At 42.3% G+C, this 16,672-nt stretch overlaps 1 protein-coding gene across 2 annotated transcripts in view; it reads left to right on the top strand.

The window, feature by feature from the left end:
* The window catches only part of LOC106086208 (aspartate--tRNA ligase, mitochondrial), a 340,688-nt gene extending 326,652 nt beyond the window's left edge, over positions 1 to 14,036 (top strand). Inside the window, exons 1-12 of one of the 2 annotated variants that reach the window (XM_059365363.1) lie at positions 949 to 1,155; positions 1,475 to 1,655; positions 1,732 to 1,882; positions 8,011 to 8,249; positions 8,312 to 8,558; positions 8,626 to 8,804; positions 8,873 to 8,962; positions 9,029 to 9,645; positions 9,714 to 10,197; positions 10,258 to 10,437; positions 12,698 to 12,826; positions 12,887 to 14,036. In XM_059365363.1, the coding sequence (XP_059221346.1) occupies positions 1,738 to 1,882; positions 8,011 to 8,249; positions 8,312 to 8,558; positions 8,626 to 8,804; positions 8,873 to 8,962; positions 9,029 to 9,645; positions 9,714 to 10,197; positions 10,258 to 10,437; positions 12,698 to 12,826; positions 12,887 to 13,657 (3,081 nt within the window). In that variant the 5' untranslated portion in view covers positions 949 to 1,155; positions 1,475 to 1,655; positions 1,732 to 1,737 and the 3' untranslated portion in view covers positions 13,658 to 14,036. Of the gene's footprint in view, positions 1 to 948; positions 1,156 to 1,474; positions 1,656 to 1,731; positions 1,883 to 8,010; positions 8,250 to 8,311; positions 8,559 to 8,625; positions 8,805 to 8,872; positions 8,963 to 9,028; positions 9,646 to 9,713; positions 10,198 to 10,257; positions 10,438 to 12,697; positions 12,827 to 12,886 lie in introns of those variants that run through there. The other variant, XM_059365364.1, reaches the window with a different exon arrangement.
* Positions 14,037 to 16,672: the final 2,636 nt, after the last annotated feature.

Below are 16,672 nucleotides of genomic sequence, written 5' to 3'. Positions count from 1 at the left end.
TAATTTTTGGCACTACTTGGTATTTAGGATGTGAACTTTTTCTCCTATTTGATGTCATTTTTAATCGGCAGATTTGACATCCTTAATGATGTTCATGGGGCCTATCCACTTTATGTTTTGCAAGTGACCTAGCCTTCTATGAGTGAATCCGTCTTATTTGTAGTGTTTCAAATAGTAATTGCAAAAAAATGGGGTTTCAACGGTAAAAAACGAACATAGTACCAGCCATGACATAATTACCAGGTAGTGTACCGTAAACAGCTGAGTACAATTTTTTCTCGCGAAGTGAACTATCTGTCAACGATTTTTGGTTGTGTGTGTGTGTATTATAGTTAAGAACCATACACACACAAACAACGAAAAATGGCGCGAACTAGTATAATAAACAAAATCAGAGTTGCACTAATCACTGACTTTTGACAAATAGATTTCACTATGGAACAGGGTTTTTTTTCGAACTTGGCTATAAAAAGGAGGCCTCTTATCATTGAGCTTAAACTTGAATCGGACTGCACTCATTGATATGTGAGAAGTTTATCCCTGTGTTTGTAATCGTCAAAGTTAAAAATGTTTTAACTTTGCTAGTTGTTTTTTTTTGGTGATTTGTGTACAGAGTTGCATTTTTCAAAGCGATGCTCTTCAACCCCTAGGCCCCTACACCATAACAAGATCGTTACCTTTGATAGGGGGTAATTTGATTTAAATCCTCTGACTGTCCAACCAAAAAGATTATTCCACCAAAAACACCGCTCTTCTGACATTTAACAGATATCATGTTTCGTAATTTTCAGGCAACTGAAACCCTCTGATATTTTCATACTGGAGCGCCCTCTTGAAACGTCATTAAAAATTAAAATTTTGTTATTTCATTCTCTTCGCCAGTGTAAACGATACATAAGAGTTTATCAACTTGGCAGCACTCAAAAATGCATCAAGGCATCTTTGATTGGACATCATCCATATTTATTCCGACGTCTGTCTGCTGAAGATAACTTTCTGATACCGCAAAAAAGTCCTTTTTGCCATTACAAATCGCCTAAATATATTTGCAAAAGTGTCTATTTCAATAGTACATGGTTAAAACAAATTGCCTGTTTTGTTATTTGGTTCTGCGAACATAATTAACACTGTGAAAAACCTAAACATTATTTGTAGGTAAGACAGTGTTCTATACTTGTTTTTTCGGCAAATTTGATATTTTTCGCTCGGCTCTCATTCTGTTTATATACCCGGTTTGCTGTTTGTATGTGTATGTACTGTGTTCGTGTTTTTTTTTTATTTCTGCTCCCCTCAAGCTCTCTTGAAGCAATTTATACATTATTTTTTTATCTCTTGTGTGTATGTGAATGTGTATTTTTCATTGGAGTGCGTTGTGGATTTTTAGTTAATGATTGCATGCGTTTGTCAGCCGGCATTAGAAAATGGTTAAAGTTGTGGTGCTTTAAAATTATTAAAAAATGTTATTAATTTCCAGAAGAACCTTAAGTCAATCGAAGTTTTTCGTACATTGCAAAAGATTTGTATCTAAAACACCCATAGCAGCCGGTACAAACCTAAAAACAGTGAAGAGCGACGAAGAGTTACGAAAACAGTATCAACAGCAATTTGTACAAGGAACTGAATTTTCATCATCGTCGTCGACAACCAAAAATCACGTAAGTAGCTATGCTAAACTTTTCTTAGAAATCAGAATTGACCGATATTTGTTTTTTCTTTTATTTTTTCTCATAGATCATAATGGGTGGACGTATGCGTGGTAATGGCGGTGGTGGTGGTGGTGGTTTCTATGGCGGAGGCGGCGGTAGTGGTGGTGGTGGAGGTTATGGGGGTGGTTATGGCGGTAACTTTGGAGGCGGTGGAATGAATCCCTTTAACAATAACAGTAAGTTTGAATCTTTTGAAAAAATGTTTTGTTTTTGTTCAATATGAGTACTATTAGTCCTGTTTTTGTTATCCATAAATAACAAAATGTGATCTATTGGTTTTTACCGCGTGTTATCAGTTGTTGTTGTTGTTGTAGCAGTTTATAGTGTACTATCTTTCGTCTGCTTGATTCTGTTGAGTGTCAAGACCCAGGAACTCCGCGACTAAGATGGGATGCGTCCACAGGGATCTGGGTCTGAGTCGAGTGGGTCTGGCCGGGCAGTTAAACAGGTGACGTGTATCGTGCGGTCCCTGGTTACAATCGGGACATACATCTTGTACGTCGGCATCAATCCTAGCTCTGTGGGAATTGAGGCGGCTGCATCTGCCGGAACGTAATTGAGCCAGAACCACTCTGGTTTGCCGGGGGAGGTCGATTTCTTCGGGTGCAATGGGTGGCGGTCGTTCTCCAAGGATTACATTCACCCGGTAGCCAATTAACGCGTCTGCTACCGCGTGTCTTCGCACTGGTAGGATCTTTGTCTCCTGATGGAGGTGGTCCACATGAGAACTAAGGAGACAGCCCGTCGCAGTTCGGAGGGCGGCATTCTGACAGATCTGAATATTATTCCACTGCGTGTCACAAAGTTGACGTGACCACACTGGCGCTGCATAACTTACCACAGACCGGCCAATTGCTTTGTACGTGGTCAACAAGGTTTCTTTGTCTGCACCCCAAGTGCTGCCAGCGAGTGACTTGAGGACCTTGTTTCTACTTTTGACTTTATTGCAGATTGCTGTGGCATGTGGGGAGAAAATGTAGGAGCTGTCAAATGTGACGCCAAGTATTTTGGGACACTTGATGGTCGGAATCATTTCTCCATCGACCATCACAGTCAGCTCAGAATTCACCTCACGTGTATTTGTAGTGAACAGTGTGGCTGAAGATTTGGTGGCGGATATCTTCAGATTTCTTGCAGCGAAATATGAGGCAAGCTCGTTGAGGTAGACGTTCAACCTATCGCAGATGTCATCAATGGGTGGGAGGCCTGATGCCATGATCGTACAGTCGTCCGCATATGATACGATCTCTATGCCGTCTGGAGGAGGTGGGATGGAGGATAGGTAGAGGTTAAACAGAGCCGGAGATATCACCCCACCTTGGGGAACTCCCTGTTTTATCAGTGGTTGCTGGGAGTTATCGAGAATCGGTCTTGTTATAAATGAGCATGCATTTAGGATAATTTTCAGATCTTAACATTAAAGACACTTTCGAATGGTGGATTTGGGTTTAGGTTGAATAGGTAGCTCACTATAAAAGTGAGTTCATTGGGGAGAAGTTGGCACTTGTATTAATCTAGCGGGAAAGAAATGTAAGTAATATATAAAATGGTGTGGGTCCACAAATCAAAACCAAAGCGAGAGATGTTGTTGTTGTAGCAGTTTATTGTGTTCTATCTTTCGTCTGCTTGATTCTGTTGAGTGTCAAGACCCAGGAACTCTGCGACTAAGATGGGGTGCGTCCACAGGGATCTGGGTCTGGCCGGGCAGTTAAACAGGTGACGTGTATCGTGCGGTCCCTGGCTACATTCGGGACACATCTTGCACGTCGGCGGCATTTGCTGGAACGTTATTGAGCCAGAACCACTCTGGTTTGCCGGCGGAGGTCGATTTCTTCGGGTGCAATGGGGGGCGGTCGTTCTCCAAGGACTACATTCACTCGGTAGTCAATTACCGCATCTGCTACCGTGTCTGCATGAATGCTGTTTAGACCCGCTTGATCTAGAGGTTCTCTCTTGTAGCGCTGAACCTCTCACCCTAGATAATGTAGATCTGCCTTAAGGCTTCTGGGCGGTGGATACCTATCCACAAGATGATGATTTGGATGGCCTCTGTGATAACAGCCCAAAAGGTATTGCTTAGACATCATGTAGTTATGTCTTCGCACGGGTAGGATCTTTGTCTCCTGATGGAGGTGGTCCACATGAGAACTGAGGAGACAGTCCGTCGCAGTTCGGAGGGCGGCATTCTGACAGATCTGAATATTATTCCTCAGCGTGTCACAGAACCGACGAGACCACACTGGCGCTGCATAACTTACCTAAGACCGGATAATTGCTTTGTACATGGTCAACAAGGTTTCTTTGTCAGCACCCCAAGTGCTGCCGGCAAGTGAAATTTTGTCTTAGTATAGCATCGGGCTCTGGACAATGCAGTCATTTACAAGATGATCGAGTAGGTACTGGGTACCGCGGTATCTCTGCATGTTGGATGTGTGGCATCGAAGACTGCTCTTAGAACAAAGGAGTCAGGAAACTGGCGCTCAACAAACTTTTCGAAATCTTTTATTTTGCTAAGGAATAGAGAAGCGACGTGGCGGTATGTTATATGCGGAAATACAGATTATTTCCCATGGGTGTTTGAGGAGGCGTGACTTCAGACAGTTGATAACAGTACTTACTAATCACTGCAACATCAGGTTTTGTCGTTGCGATGGACACAGGAAGAGGAAGGTTTCTGCAAGGTGTGCGGTGTTGAATTTTTACCTGGTCACATCTACCTACCGTCAGTAAATACATGTTGTATAGCTCTATCTTTGCAGGTCTAGTTTTCAATGCTATCCCAAAAATTCTAGGTTAGGGTTTAGTGGCAGTTCGCAAACAGACTCAGACATTTCAGACAAGAAGAATGAAGATGCCTTCTTGTTCCTTCTGGAGCTAGCAAACTATCGATAATCGCAACATCGATAATCAAACGAAAATGAGAAGTAAAAATCAGAAGATCGATTTATATAGAAGTAACACCAATACAAAGACCAAATAAAACCAAATTGAATTGAAAGTCAGTTGCAAGTCATGAGAGAAATCATTGTACACAAGTTTAGGCCAAACGGATGAAAATTGCGCCCTCTATAGGCACAATTTTTCTTAAGGGATACAAACATAAAACATCAAAATTTAAATTTGCCGATAGTATCGATAGGAAAAATATGAATTGATATTCAGACAAAAAGTAAAATATCGATAGTGCCATCGATATTTTGCCAGATCTAGTTCCTACCTCCTACAAGCCCTCATTGAAATAAAAACATAAAGTGAAACTTCTTTTTGCCAGTGCAGCTCGTTAGCAACAGCAACATTTACTGTATTAGCATGTTTTCCAATCAAACAATGACTTGTCATGACAGACACAATGGATGAGATATCTGTTCTAGCCAACGACAGAAAGGCAGTTAACCTTTTCAAGTTTAGAATGTGTCTCTTTGGTTATAAAAAGGCTCCAATAACTCGCCTTTTCACATCGGGTTAAGCAAAAACCGGTGCCATCCGGACCCTCACTGAGAGTCCCCACTCGATAGCGCTGATTGTCCTCGGCTGCAGATACAGCTATTCCGTATGGAGTATTCCACTATCCGCAATCTGTGGACGCACCAGGTAGCTCTCAGCTGAGCTTCTGATGATAACAAAAAACAACACACAGATCGATAATCAAAATTCCAGCCTATGTGGTGCTCATAGTTGTCCCGTGCAGTCACAATCTGTCATACGTTGTCATTTAGGCCTTATCTCGAAAAATTGGATTACATGTGGACAGGGCATACCCATAGATTTCAGTTCCCTTGAGTTTCCTCGAAGAAATCCATGGTACGACCAAGAGTGTCGTGATGCTACTGAAGCCAAAAATGTGGCATATAGACCCTGCAATCAGTAGCAACGCGCCAGAGAAGGAGAGGAGAAAAGGAGAGAGGAGAAACGTCTATGCCGCAAAAAGAAAAAGGGCAATGGAAAGACGTGAGTGTGAGCGAATTGAGATGTACAGGAGTCAGAATGAAGTCCGGAAATTCTACCAAAGAATTAAACATCAAACCGATGGCTTTGGTGCTGGCACATTCTCCTGCAAAAACAAAAAGGAAAACTGGTAACTGACGCAGATAGCATGCTGAGGATATGGAAAGAAAATTTTACCCAACTGCTAGTGTCCGACGTTGGCGACAAAAAGGATACCGCAAAACCAATCAATGATGATGGTATAGAATGTTTACCTGCTAGTCAGATTGAGGTCCAAGTAGCAGTGACCCGACTAAAGAACAACAAGGCAGCAGGAGCCGACGGGTTAGCCACTGTACTATTGGGTTGCCTAAAAAGTAATTGCGGATTTTTCATATAGTCAACGTTGACAAATTTTTTCACAGCTTGTGACTCTGTAATTGCATTCTTTCTTCTGTCAGTTATCAGCTGTTACTTTTAGCTTGCTTTAGAAAAACAGTGTAAAAAAGTATATTTGATTAAAGTTCATTCTAAGTTTTATTAAAAATGTATTTACTTTCTTTTAAAAAATCCGCAATTACTTTTTGGGCAACCCAATATTTAAGACCGGAGCCGACACGCTGATAAGGCGTATGCATCAGCTTATCTGCGCAACCCGATGATGGGAACCTCAGCATACTTTGTCCCGTACACAAGAAAGCAGACAAGATGGAATGTGCCAACTACAGATGAATAGTCTTCTCCTTAAAACCTAAAGTCAATGAGATAATTGGTACCTATCAATGCGGCTTTAAGGCTGGTAAATCTACCCTGGGCCAGCGCCAAATCCTGGAAAATACTTGAGAAGGACAAATCAACACCTACCATCTCTTTGTTGACTACCAAGCCCCTTTACGTTCAAAGGTCATTTCATTCAAGCCATGTCTGAGTTTAGTATCCCTGCAAAATCAATAAGGCTCTGCAGGATGACACTTGCTGATACGCGTTCCTCAGTAAGAAGAGGAAAAAATCTCTCCGAACCATTTAATACCAAACGAGGTTTCAGACAAGGAGATAGCCTATCGTGTGAACTACAATATTTAATATCCTGCTGGAGAAGATCATACGAGATGCAGATGTGAATAGATATGGCACACTCATCTCAAGAGAACACATGCTACTCGCCTATGCCGACGACATCGACATCATAGGTCGGTCACCGGAAGTAGTAACTGCTGCCTTTGAAAGAATCGAAAGAGAGTCAGTGAAAATGTTCGGTTGTACAAAACGCCTTGCACAACCGGCCAGATAAAGAAAATCGAGAATGTTGGAAACCACAATTTTGAGATCGTAACTTTATTAATTTAACTCGGCACCGCCGTAACTGACACGAATGACACCAGTTTTGAGATAAAGTGAAGAATAATACTGGCAAACAGATGCTACTTTGGACTAAGTTTAGAAACAAGGCCATTTCTCGACCGACAAAGATTACACTATACAAGACACTGATACTACCCGGGTTGTTATATGGTTCTGAGGCATGGTTACTTGTGAAAGCAGATGAGGCAGTGCTTGGAGTATTTGAGAGAGATTCTTCGAAAAATATATGGACCAGTTTGCGTTAATGGAGAATATAGACGACGTATAAACCACGAACTGTATGAGCTGTATGACGACGTTGGCTAGGTCATGTTGTCAGAATGGATGAAGCTCCAGCAAAGAAGTCGTTTGAATCCAAACACGGTGGTACACGCAAACCGGGAAGACCAAAAACCCGTTGGAAAGATCGAGTGGCGGTAGACACCTCGAAAGAGATTTTAGAATGAGCGCAGAAGATCGAGGCACTTGAAAAGCTATTCTACGTTCAGCTAGTGGAACAAATGTTCTGTCATAGCCAATTAAAGTAAAGTAAGAGTTCCCTCGCAAGCTCGTTTGCCTCACAATTTCCAGGAATATATCTGTGTCTCAACACCTACAGCAGGTGAATTTTAAACTGTGTTCTGCGACAGTCAAGGGTGGCTTTTTGAGTAAAGAAAGAAGTTTATTAGAAATATGACTAGCTTGGCTGTGATTGTAGGTTTATAGCATACTGCAAACAATTGTGTATCTCGAAAGCCAATACCGCGAATCCATTGCATATTGTGTCCTAAGATAACACATTGCATCCATGGTTATGTTGGCACAGCACTCAGCATCGTAATCAGCTTATTCGAGAGTATAGGAATAGGGGTGAGTTCAGGGCGCGTCAGAAAGTTCGCTCCTAATATTTACAGTTATGTGTACCAATAGTTTCAATACTAGTCTCCATTCGGTCGAACTCAAAGTTTTCTTACTTGTTTGCTCATATATCTGTTTGAACTATTCCTTTGAATAACACCCGTTATTTTCTTACACTTAGTGCCACCCAATATGTCTAACAATGAGCTCATGCAAATTATGACTGCAATGGCCAGTGGCTTCAATATGAATCCACCACCTCCGCCACCAGTGCGAATGTCATGTGGTGATTTGCGTCCCACACATGTGGGTATGTATGTTGAGTTGACGGGACGTCTTATCAAAAAACGTGTAAATCGCTTTATGGAACTCAGAGATCGTGGTAATGGTGCTTGCCAATTGGTCATTTTGGAAGATAGGGTAAGTGCTTTAATTGGTAACATTAAAGGTAAGATGGACTATACATTTTATGTATTTTTTAGAATCCGAGAGTAGCACGTCGTCTTATAAACATGCCGGAAAATACAATAGTCTGCATAGCAGGTACGGTGCAAAGACGTCCAAAGAATTCCTGTAACCATACCATGCCAACTGGTGATGTGGAGGTTGAAGTACAAGACATACTCAACATAGATTTTAACAACAAGAGGGCTGGGGACAAGCGTTCCTATAGCACCATGAGTCAGCAACATAGTACTGCTATAACCAGCACCGAATATAAAATAGCCAGTGAGTATTAGTTTTTTTTTTCTTGAAAGAATCTCTTGAATATTTGACGACATCTTGTGCTTTACAGAGAATGAAAATATTTTAAAATATTTTGAAAATCGCGACATTACATGTAATGACATTAGACATCGTGACATTGGAAAAGATGTCACATTAGTGGGTTGGATTCCCAATGGCAAAACATCGAAATTTTTACAATTGAAAGATGGTTATGGTCAAACACAAATTATCATAGAGGATCAAGCTGTAGGTGTTTTTGTTTGAATATAAATTTGAAATAAAATATGAACATAATAATTTTCTTATTTATGTAGATGCAAGATACTGTTTGTAGCGCCCCAGATGGCACAATTGTGCAGGTGACAGGCAAAGTTTTGGCTAGACCCAAACAAAATGTTAATTTGGTATGTATTGGGAGTGTGAAAGCAAAGCCGCTTATGAAAATATGGGATTTTTTTTGTTTTGTTTAGAAACATGATACCGGCGAAGTTGAAGTTGTTGTGTCCAAAGCTCGAGCTCTCAACCCCGATGAGCCTTACGATGGCCCCATTAAGAATAAGGATAAGGTTAAGAAACTTTCCATCAATGATGTAATGGAGGATGAAACAACAGAGGGAGAGAATAATGGGAATACTGGCAGCGAGAAACCCAGCACAGCAACTGCAAGCAACGCAGTCAAAGTTGCCGATTTAAATAAATTTGCCGATCGTACCCATACCTGCGGCGAATTGACATCAGACAACATTGGCGAAAAGGTCACCATATGTGGCTGGTTGGAATTCCAGCGTATGGATAGATTTTTCATACTACGCGATGGCTATGGACAAACTCAAGTCTTATTAACGGAAAAGGTTAAGGGATTAGAAGATAAGACTCTCAACTTGGAGACCGTATTGAAGGTGGTGGGTACTGTAATACCCAGACCCACCTCAACTATCAATCCGAAAATGAAGACTGGTCACGTTGAAGTTGAAGCAGAAACGGTAGAAATTTTGAATATTGCCAAGAAAAACCTGCCATTTGAAGTGCGTAGATTCAATAGGGCCGGTGAGCGCTTACGTCTAACGCATCGCTACATAGATTTGAGGTGATGCCACATATAGTTATAAGCAAATTAAAGGTTCTATAAATAACGGTAACTTTATCTATTTCCAGATTTGCTGATATGCAACACAACCTACGCTTGCGCTCTCAAGTCATTATGCGTATGCGTGAATATCTCATCAACTATTTGGGCTTTGTTGAGGTTGAAACTCCCACACTTTTCCGTCGTACTCCCGGCGGTGCTCAAGAGTTTGTAGTACCAACCCGCAAGGCTGGTCATTTTTATTCTCTGGTCCAAAGTCCTCAACAGTTTAAGCAAATGTTAATGGCAGGCGCCATAGATCGTTATTTCCAAGTTGCTCGTTGCTACCGTGACGAAGCCACACGGCCTGACCGTCAGCCCGAGTTCACTCAACTTGACATTGAACTCTCATTCACCAAGCGTGATGATATTTTGCAGTTAATTGAAGAAGTCATGCGCTATTCATGGCCAAAAGAGGTTGGCCGCATTCATACACCCTTCCGCCGCATTCCCTATTCTGAGGCAATTGAAAGATACGGTACCGATAAACCTGATACACGTTTTGGTTTAATGGTAAGTATCTTAAGAAATATTGCCTATGGGCAACGCATTGACATTTTCTACTCGCTTTAGCTCACCAATGTCACCGATATTATTGCAAAAAATGAAACTTTTGCCGAAAAATTCCCTAATTTGGGATCTTATGCTATTGTTGTTCGTGGCAATGATGCATTCTGGAATGGTGGGGCACGTAAACATTACGAGAGTTTGTCCAAAGAGTTCTCCGGCACTTTGTTTGTGCGAAAATTTTTGGTAAGTTATGTTTTAATCTTTTCCATTGTCATTAAAATGACAAAAAGGGGGTCTATTGTTAGTCTTGAGTGCGGGAATTTCGAGGATAGGAATGGGAGAATATCTTGGCTGAATCTGGAAATAAACAGGGTAGTCAACGAACATAAGCAGAATTTGTGGCTGGAACACTTGGAGCAATGTAACTTAGGCACCGGTGCAGGCAAACTGTGGGCCACTGTTAAGTCTCTCTCGGACCCCTGTAGACGGGACGACAGGACCTCAGTCACTTTTGGCGAGATAACCGTGACTGATCCGAAGACATGCGCCAGGTTGTTTAACCGTCAATTTATTGTGCATCCCGAGAGTGACAGGGCAAGGAGGAGAGCCATTCGCCGTATTCGTGGTCTCCGAGCCGATGAACAGCCATCACAATTTACCGTGGGCGAAGTTACGAATGTCATCCGTGGCGCCAAATCTTCCAAGGCGTTGGGCCCCGACGGAATCTCTACATTGATTCTGAAGAATCTGGATTCACCTGGAGTTGAGTACCTTACCACTGTCCTTAACATGTCATTGAACACTCTTATAGTTCCCGATGTCTGGAAAATGGGCAGAGTGATCCCGCTACTGAAGCCTGGAAAAGACCCGAGTTTGGGGGAGTCGTACAGACCGATCTCCCTTCTCTCACCAGTGGCAAAGACGCTTGAGGCATTGCTCCTCCCGAGCCTCGTAGGAGAGGAGATTTCGGAGATTGCACAGCACAACAACAGCTTTGCATGCTATCACCACACACATTTGCCGTGGCTTCAATCAACCCAGGCCATGTGATAGGACGGTCCTCGTGGCACTGGACCTATCGAAGGCATTCGACACGGTCAGCCATGCCAAATTATTTGAGGACATCGCCAACACGTCCCTCCAGCCAGGCCTGAAACGTTGGGTCGCGAATTATCTGTGTGGCCGCCAGTCATTTGTGGAATTTAGGGATAAGAAGTCGAAACACCGTAGAGTGAAACAGGGAGTTCCCCAAGGTGGGGTGATATCTCCGGCTCTGTTTAACCTCTACCTATCCTCCATCCCACCCCCTCCAGACGGCATAGAGATCGTATCATATGCGCACGATTGTACGATCATGGCATCAGGCCCCCCACCTATTGATGACATCTGCGATAGGTTGAACATCTACCTCAACGAGCTTGCCTCATATTTCGCTGCAAGAAATCTGAAGATATTCGCCACCAATTCTTCAGCCACACTGTTCACTACAAATACGCGTGAGGTGAATACTGAGCTGACTGTGATGGTCGATGGAGAAATGATTCCGACCATCAAGTGTCCCAAAATACTTGGCGTCACATTTGACAGCTCCTACATTTTCTCCCCACATGCCACAGCAATCTGCAATAAAGTCAAAAGTAGAAACAAGGTCCTCAAGTCACTCGCTGGCAGCACTTGGGGTGCAGACAAAGAAACCTTGTTGACCACGTACAAAGCAATTGGCCGGTCTGTGGTAAGTTATGCAGCGCCAGTGTGGTCACTTCAACTTTGTGACACGCAGTGGAATAATATTCAGATCTGTCAGAATGCCGCCCTCCGAACTGCGACGGGCTGTCTCCTCAGTTCTCATGTGGACCACCTCCATCAGGAGACAAAGATCCTACCAGTGCGAAGACATAACTACATGCTGTCTAAGCAATACCTTTTGGGCTGTTATCGCAGAAATCATCCAAATCATCATCTTGTGGATAGATACCCACCGCCCAGAAGCCTTAAGGTAGATCTACACGATCTAGAGCGTGAGGTTCAGCGCTACAAGAGAGAACCTCTAGATCAAGCGGCATATCAAGCGGGTCTGAACAACATTCATGCAGACACGGTAGCAGATGCGGTAATTGGCTACCGGGTGAATGTAGTCCTTGGAGAACGACCGCCACCCATTGCACCCGAAGAAATCGATCGACAAACCAGAGTAGTTCTGGCTCAATTACGATCCGGCCGCCTCAATTCCCACAGAGCTAGGATTGATGCCGACGTGCAAGAAGTATGTCCCGTTTGTTACCATGGACCGCACGATACACGTCACCTGTTTAACTGCCCGGCCAGACCCAGATCCCTGTGGACGCACCCCATCTTAGTCGCGGAGTTCCTGGGTCTTGACACTCAACAGAATCAAGCAGACGAAAGATAGAACACAATAAACTGCTACAACAACAACAACATCTTGGTTTTCATTTTTAATTAATACTCGTACCATAATAACTCCTTCTATGTTTATTTGCAGCAATATAAAGATGTTTTGGAACGTTTAACAAAATTGTTAAACAATGATGTCGCTTCAGAAATGATTGCCAAATTTGATATTGAAGAGAATGATTTGTTATTCTTGGGTATTGGTGATAAGCAAGAAACCGTAAGAGTCCCTTATCAATAGATAACTATGGACATTTAACTCATTTTACTCCAATTTTAGCAAAAAATTATGGGTAGAATCCGTTGTGACTATCAAGCATTCTTGATCGATAATGGTAAAGCACGCAAGAGTGCCGAGAATAAATTCGTTTGGATCGTCGACTTTCCCATGTTTGAAAAAAATCCAGAAACTGGTAAGCTGGAAAGTGTTCACCATCCCTTCACAGCTCCACATCCAGATGATATGGAAGATTTTGTCAATGCCAAGGCTGAGAATTTAACCAAAATACGCTCTCAGGCTTATGACTTGGTTTTGAATGGCCAAGAAGTTGGCGGTGGATCTATGCGTATACATGACCGCGACATGCAACATTTCGTTTTGGAACAAATATTGAAAATACCCCATGAGCATCTGGCGCATTTATTGAGCGCTCTAGAGTCTGGATGTCCGCCGCACGGTGGCATTGCTTTAGGTATAGATCGTTTGATGGCCATTATTTGCAAGGCTTCATCCATACGCGATGTCATAGCTTTCCCCAAATCATTGAACGGCAAGGATCCTCTTTCAAACGCTCCAGTGCCCATATCACCAGAGGAAAAAGCCCTCTATCATTTGTCGGTGCTTGAGTCGGATGCAGCCGGTAATGAACATGACGATGAAGACACCGATCCCGATGCTGAGCGTAGAGTACCTTCTCCCGTATTGGCTGAAGAAAATGCCAGCGAAGAAAAGCCAGAGGGCGAAGGTGACAATGTTGTACCAATGGAGGAGGATTCAGCCGAAACTGAATCTAAGCCCAACACTAAACGTGCTGCAAAAAAGAAGCAATAAGAACAACGCGGATACGAAGACGTCAAATCATCTAATTAAGAGTACTAAGAATATTAAGTGTTGAAACGTAAACGAAATTTGACATTCATATTTCTATTTTCAACTCCATTTCCCCTATATTAAATCGAATGTAATTGTAGTAAAAGTATAGCCCTCTTACATACAAACATACATACATTTATTCATCAAACCTTAGCGTACACCAACCGCGTATTATTTTTACTTTAGAAACATATTCAAGATTTTTATTCATTATTTTAATTTGGCATTTAGTGGTACGGAGTGCATATTACTACTACTACTACTACTACATACATATGTATATTGTTTGGTTAAGAGAAAACCAACATTAAAAATAATAAAGATTTGTGAAAGATAATTATTCGACGGGATAGAGTTGAGCTTGTTTTTGGATTACTCAATGGACAATGGGCAGAAAATCCAACAGATCTGATTAGATTGATTTAGGTTTAGAATGTGCGTTCTTTCGAAGGTGAGCATTGGTGTATTGTCCACTTCCGCCCAAGTGTCTACTCTGCGTGATCGGATCGGGAAAAGCCGCCTCTCCAAAAACCCTCAAATAGTATATTCCTTTGACATCCTTGTAAAGTAGTCGCCGTAAATGACTACTATGATCTTTTAATTAAGGAGATACAGCCATTTTAAGTAATTTGTGTAGAACCCCAGAACGGGATAGCTTTAAGCACCACACAGTTTGGAACATTAAGGTCCGATCTGTTGTTGTTGATGTAGCAACATTTTCATTTTCAAGCTCGTTCCGGTCCAAAGGACCGATCGCCACGGGAACAAGGTTGGCATTGGTTATTTGAAGGCGCCAGTAACTGGCCTTATCATATCGAGAATAATAGGCACTCAGTATTTGTGCAAGAGTCGGTTCCGCCCGGCCTCTCACTGAGACTTTCCGCTCGATACCGCTGATTGTCCGCGACTGCCGCTGCAGCTACTCCGTATGGAGCATTCCCCTATCCGCAATCTGTCGACGCGCCCAGTGACTCGCAGCTAAGCGTCTCTTTTTGAATGGAGAGAAAAATTTGGAAGAGGGAATTTCGAAACAGCTGTTTTATTTAAGCTAAACATTTTACACTTATTTTTTGAAGGACATAAAATGGAAAAATGGACAAAAATAAGTTATAAGGCTTTTAAAAAAAAACTTATAAAAATGTTTAAGGCCTGGTTATGCTCTAAATATATAAACATACCGTAAATGTAGGAAAACGTGTCAGGTGTTTTGTTTTGCTTCATGAAGGCGCATGCAATCGATTACCGAGCGTCTGTCGACCGTAAACGGTATGCAGAATTCATCAAAAACAAAATTTTACGTTCCGTTTTCGTATCAAGTGATAAAATTTGAAGTTTGAAGAAATTTCAAAACCAAAAATTTATGTTCAGAAATCTTCAATTCTCTCCTATTCTATTTTTCTGTGGAATTTATTACAATTTATTGTTAATAATAAAGAGGTGGCCAGTCTGACCTGTTCTGAAAAGTAAGTGTTGTGAAAAAAACGTGAGACATATGTGATAACAAGAAATTACAAGAAGAGAGTAGGGGAAAGCACCAATACGGCGCTGTCGTATCCGCTAATCCATGTAAGCACTATGTCGTGAAACTGGGGGATTCAGGGATTCCACACACTCCTCCACGCACTTCGACCTCACTGTACTAGCGCCCACCACCTTCAGGGCCGCCATACATACATACTGATTTCGACCCGACACGTGATGATAATAAGCACCGCATCAGTTGATACTCTGAAATCCAATTTGTTTGGTCTTCATCGGCATTACAAGAAGCTCAGCTGAGAGCTACTGGGCGAGTTCACAGGTTATGATTAGTGGAAGGCTTTGTAAACGGGTAGCTGCAATTGCAGTCACAATCAGCGGTATCTAAGGTACAGTCTCCGTGATAGGTCGGGCGGCAACGGCTCTTGAACATTGAGTGCCTGTGATACGCGATGTTACAATGCGATTTATTGGCGTCCTTTAATAACCAATGGCCATAACGTTCCCGCGGCGATCTGTGACCGAAACGAGCTTGACGAGAATCGCTACCTCCAAATACAAATGTAGCTACAACAACTGATTTCTAAAACTGTAAATCCCCTCCCAGAATTTCTTTTGCGTCTATTGTTATGTCACGTAGCCTTCCCAGAAGCCCCAATCCAGTCGATGTCCCCTGAAACCCTCCTCAGCCTGCCCATCACATCTATAGTGTCCGGAAGAGAAACTTGGCCTTATTCTGTCTCCCCGTGCAGCTCAGGTCGGTGACTATCGACCCATCTCCTCGTTGTTAAATACCCTCTCAATATTCGAGAAAGCCGTCATCGCGTACTCCTTCAGTTGGAGAGATGTCTCAACTTCTCGCATCATTGCGTGGAGGGCCTTCTTCTCCGACCTGCCCTTGAGTTATCCCTGAAGTTCTTCGACGTCAGACCCTCTCTCACCTTCAACCCTTTTTTTAATTTAAAAAAAAAAATTGTTTGAAATGTCAAATGCTACGTTTTGTAATAAGCATAATTGCCTCTTTACATTTACGATACATTTGTTCTACATTTACGGGAGCATAACCAAGCCTTCAGTGTTGCTTTTGTAATGTTTGTTTTAATTTTTGTATTTTATTAGTGCACAATTATGGTCTACAGCTTGTCAGTATACATATATCTCTGTTGTTATAACATTCTGTCCTCATCCAAAAATCGTTGGCTAAAATGAGATCTGGAGTGATCTGGTGGACAGATAAATAGTGTCTGTTTTCACTTGCCAAAAGGAGTTTAGATGGCTGAATCTACCAGATCGTTCTTGGGCTGAACTATTTTAGTGAGTAGTACAGAGGTTTGCTTCTACTTTGTCGCCATAAATGATCACGTTGCCTGCCATTAAGGAACAGGCAGAAGACTTTTTGCATATCATATCAATGAATGCTGCCCGATTCTACCTTAAGCTCAATGATAAGGGACGTCTTTTTAGTATCCGACTCCGAACGGCGTGCCACTTATC

This window comes from Stomoxys calcitrans, chromosome 3, assembly GCF_963082655.1.
Source record: "Stomoxys calcitrans chromosome 3, idStoCalc2.1, whole genome shotgun sequence".
NCBI lineage: Eukaryota > Metazoa > Arthropoda > Insecta > Diptera > Muscidae > Stomoxys > Stomoxys calcitrans.
Note: the sequence above shows the minus strand (reverse complement) of the source record. Positions and strands in the feature narration are given on the sequence as shown.